Source organism: Rhinopithecus bieti, unplaced genomic scaffold (genome assembly GCF_001698545.2).
Source record: "Rhinopithecus bieti isolate Rb0 unplaced genomic scaffold, ASM169854v2 scaffold_12573, whole genome shotgun sequence".
Taxonomy (NCBI): Eukaryota; Metazoa; Chordata; class Mammalia; order Primates; family Cercopithecidae; genus Rhinopithecus; species Rhinopithecus bieti.
Window position 1 is genome coordinate 1,702,650 of NW_016807321.1, and position 3,610 is coordinate 1,706,259.

Sequence of the window (3,610 nt, forward strand, 5' to 3'; positions counted from 1 at the left end):
TTGGGCGACAGCAAGACTCCGTCTCAAAACAAACAACAAACAAACAAAGATTATATATATGACCTATCAGTTTCTCATTAAGTCAACTTTTGACCAGAAAACTTTTTTAAAAAAAATCCTTTCAAATATCTTATTATCCTATTTCTGCTGGAAGAAACAGTAAGTGTTATTTGTGGCAGTACCGAACTCTTTTTTGTTCTACCTTTATTTTATTTTATTTTTTAAGACGGAGTCTTGCTCTGTCGCCCAGGCTGGAGTGCAGTGGCGTGATCTTGGCTCACTGCAAGCTCCGCCTCCCGGGTTCATGCCGTTCTCCTGCCTCAGTCCCTGAGTAGCTGGGACCACAGGCGCCGCCACCACACTCGGCTAAATTTTGTATTTTTAGTAGAGACGGGGTTTCACCGTGTTCGCCAGGATGGTCTCAATCTCCTGACCTCGTGATTCACCCGCCTCAGCCTCCCAAAGTGCTGGGATTACAGACGTGAGCCACCGCGCCTGGCCTGTTCTTCTTTTAAACAAAAAAGACTTTCAGGTGAGTCAAAACCAAAACCAGTAAGCTTTTTGTGACTTAATCATGATGAAAGAGACACCTTCAAAAGCAGGTGCAAAGGAGGCAGCCCCCCAGCCCAGAACCACCCCACAGACAGCAGAGAAGGGCCCTTGTCAGGGCAGGAGTCAGGAGTGCTTTCCAGCACTGACCCAGCAACAAAGGTGGAGGTGGGAAAAGCCCCTCGTGGATGGGGAACCTCTTACTACAAACCCCCTAAGAGCTGGCACCTTGGGCAGTGATGCTCGGCCTGGCGGAAACTAGGGAGAGAGTTCTCACTGGTCATAAAGCCAGGCTCTCGAGATACAAGACAAACAGGAAAGAAACACCTGTCCCTGGGAGGAAAGCACCTGTGGGCACCAAAACCAAATTTACACACGAGTCGCGAGCCACACGCATGACTTTCTCCTGCCAAGCTGAGCTGGGAAAAGCAGGGACAAGACGTGTTTGCCTCCCACCCTCAGCCGGGTCCTGCAGACAGAATCCAGAGAGCGGGCTGTGGTCAGAATCCCCTCTGACCTCAGCTGGCTTCGTGTCAGTCTCCTGGGATCTCACCCGCAGGCTCCGGAGCAGGCTGCCTGTCAGCAGCTGAGACCCGAGGCACACACGACAGAGGAACGAGAGCACACGCGTGTGTGGGACGCGGACACTCCACGTTTCACACGACGGAGGAATGAGCACACGTGTGTATGGGACGCGGACACTCCACGTTTCACACGATGGAGGAATGAGCACACACGTGTATGGGACACGGGCACTCCACGTTTCACACGACGGAGGGACGAGAGCACACGTGTGTATGGGACGCGGACACTCCACGTTTCACACGACAGAGGAACGAGAGCACACGTGTGTATGGGACGGAGGCACTCCACGTTTCACATGACGGAGGGATGAGAGCACACGCGTGTATGGGACGCAGGCACTCCATGTTTCACACGACGGAGGAATCAGCACACGTGTGTATGGGACGCGGACACTCCACGTTTCACATGACGGAGGAACGAGAGCACACGTGTGTATGGGACGCAGGCACTCCACGTTTCACACGACGGAGGAACGAGAGCACACTCATGTGTGGGACGCGGACACTCCACGTTTGTGAACCTTTCCTGCACCCATCACCTCAGTAAACCCTAGGGTGGCGCGTGGGCCTTGACCCCAGGTCCAGGCCCTCTGCCCAGGGCCCTCCTCAGCAGGGCCCGACTGTGCCCGCTCCACAGCAGCTCAGGTCGGGTTCTCGTAGCTGGTGAAGCTGGAAAGCCTCTCCCGCAGAGCCTTGAAGCAGGGTCTCTGCTCAGGGTCCCGGCACCAGCATGTCAGCATCAGCTTGTGCACGCTGGGCGGGCACTCCAGAGGGCAGGGCATGCGGTAGCCGGCATCCACCCTCAGGAAGGCCTCGTGGTTGGACATGCCTATGGCCGACAGGGATGAGAAGAGCTGGGGCCCACCTGCCCACCTTCCCCAGGAAGCCACACCAGCCACCCACTGCACCTCCCTGGGGCCTTCCCCGCAGACTTGGCTGCCATGCCTTGGCGCCACCCAGCACACTGTCTGCTGCTAACACCTCCCCCTGGATGGGGCTCCAACGGGCGGCTCCAGGCACCGGCCTGGGTGCTCAGAGAATGGTGCAGGTGTGGAGTTCAGGCGATGGCTGGTGGCGGAGGGCCCTGCAGCCCGTGGGGGATCACCCCCACCATCCCTGCTGGCCACCCAGGACCTCCCCCACTCTGTCTCCCATGCCCAGTCAGGGACACTGGGGGCAGTACCTGGGTAGGGCACCTGACCCCTGCTGAAAATCTCGTGCAGGAGAACCCCAAAGGACCACACGTCAGATTTGGTGGAGTAATGGCCTCGGGAGAGTGCTTCGGGGGCCGTCCACTTGTAGGGGACGTTGCGGTCATGGGAGAGGTAGACGTCCTCCTGCAATCAGGCTGTGCTGAGTGGGCCGCGGGGGGCTGCCTGTGCCGTGCCCCTGAAGCATGACGGGCACAGCGGCCGCACTGCCCCAGCACGCACGCACGGCCGCTGCAGCTAAGACCGCGCTGGGGCCTGACCACCTTCAGGAGCCCAGCTTCCCCTGGGATTCCAGGTGCGTGGGGCTGGGAAGGCCCAGGGGTCAGGGAACTGGGAGGCTCCCAGACCGTCAGAGGGGCCCAGGGCTGGGCCAGTGAACGAGGCACATGAACAAGGCAGCGGTTGCATGGTGGGCCCTGCTGCGTGCGCCATTCGGAATGGGGGCCCCACCGGACTCACGGTGGCTTCCCACCTCCCTGCTCAGCCCGGGCTCCCGAGGGCAGGGGCCACATCCTGCTCCCAGCCGAGTCCCCAGCCCCACACACAGGAAGCCCCGAGCCTTCCGGCCACGCCCTCCGAGGGCCTTACCTTGATGAGCCTGGCTAGCCCGAAGTCCCCAACTTTGCAGAGGGTGTTTTCCCCGACGAGGATGTTCCTGGCGGCCAGGTCCCGGTGGATGTAATTCTGAGACTCCAGGTAACACATGCCCTCAGCCACCTGCCAGGCGATGTCCAGCAGCTCCGAAACGGGCAGGACTCTCTCATCAGAATCTGCAGAGGGGAGTGGAGCCTGGGGTCAGCTGAGCCAGCTGCGGTAGGGACGGGGTGGGGAGGCTGGGCTGTGTCTCAGCTGCCTCCAGGCTCTGCGGCCTCAGAGGAGGGGCCGGGCAAAGGGCAGCTGGCCTGGTTGAAAATTGGAACTGCAGGTCAGCTGCCGCCCTTCTGGAAGGCAACTGTGTGTCAAGAACCAAGGAGCAGGCCAGGCGCGGGGCTCATGCCTGTCATCCCAGCACTTTGGGAGGCCGAGGCGGGTGGATCACGAGGTCAGGAGGTCGAGACCATCCTGGCGAACATGGTGAAATTCCGTCTGTACTAAAAATACAAAAAATTAGCCAGGTGTGGTGGTGGCGCCTGTAGTCCCATCTACTCGGGAGGCTGAGGCAAGAGAATGGTGTGAACCTGGGAGGCGGAGCCTGCAGTGAGCCAAGATCGCGCCACTGCACTCCAGCCTGGATGATAGAGTGAGACTCCGTCTCAGAAAAAAAAA

The 3,610-nt window shown here is 59.3% G+C and overlaps 1 protein-coding gene across 2 annotated transcripts in view; it reads right to left on the minus strand.

Annotated features, from left to right (window-relative positions):
- Positions 1–537: 537 nt before the first annotated feature.
- Positions 538–3,610, minus strand: part of PTK6 (protein tyrosine kinase 6) — a 7,924-nt gene continuing 4,851 nt past the window's right edge. For both annotated transcript variants that reach the window (XM_017881236.1, XM_017881235.1), the window contains exons 6-8: positions 2,933–3,114; positions 2,317–2,470; positions 538–1,962 (exon numbers count right to left, since the gene is read on the minus strand). In XM_017881236.1, the coding sequence (XP_017736725.1) occupies positions 1,775–1,962; positions 2,317–2,470; positions 2,933–3,114 (524 nt within the window). In that variant the 3' untranslated portion in view covers positions 538–1,774. The remainder of the gene's footprint in view (positions 1,963–2,316; positions 2,471–2,932; positions 3,115–3,610) is intronic.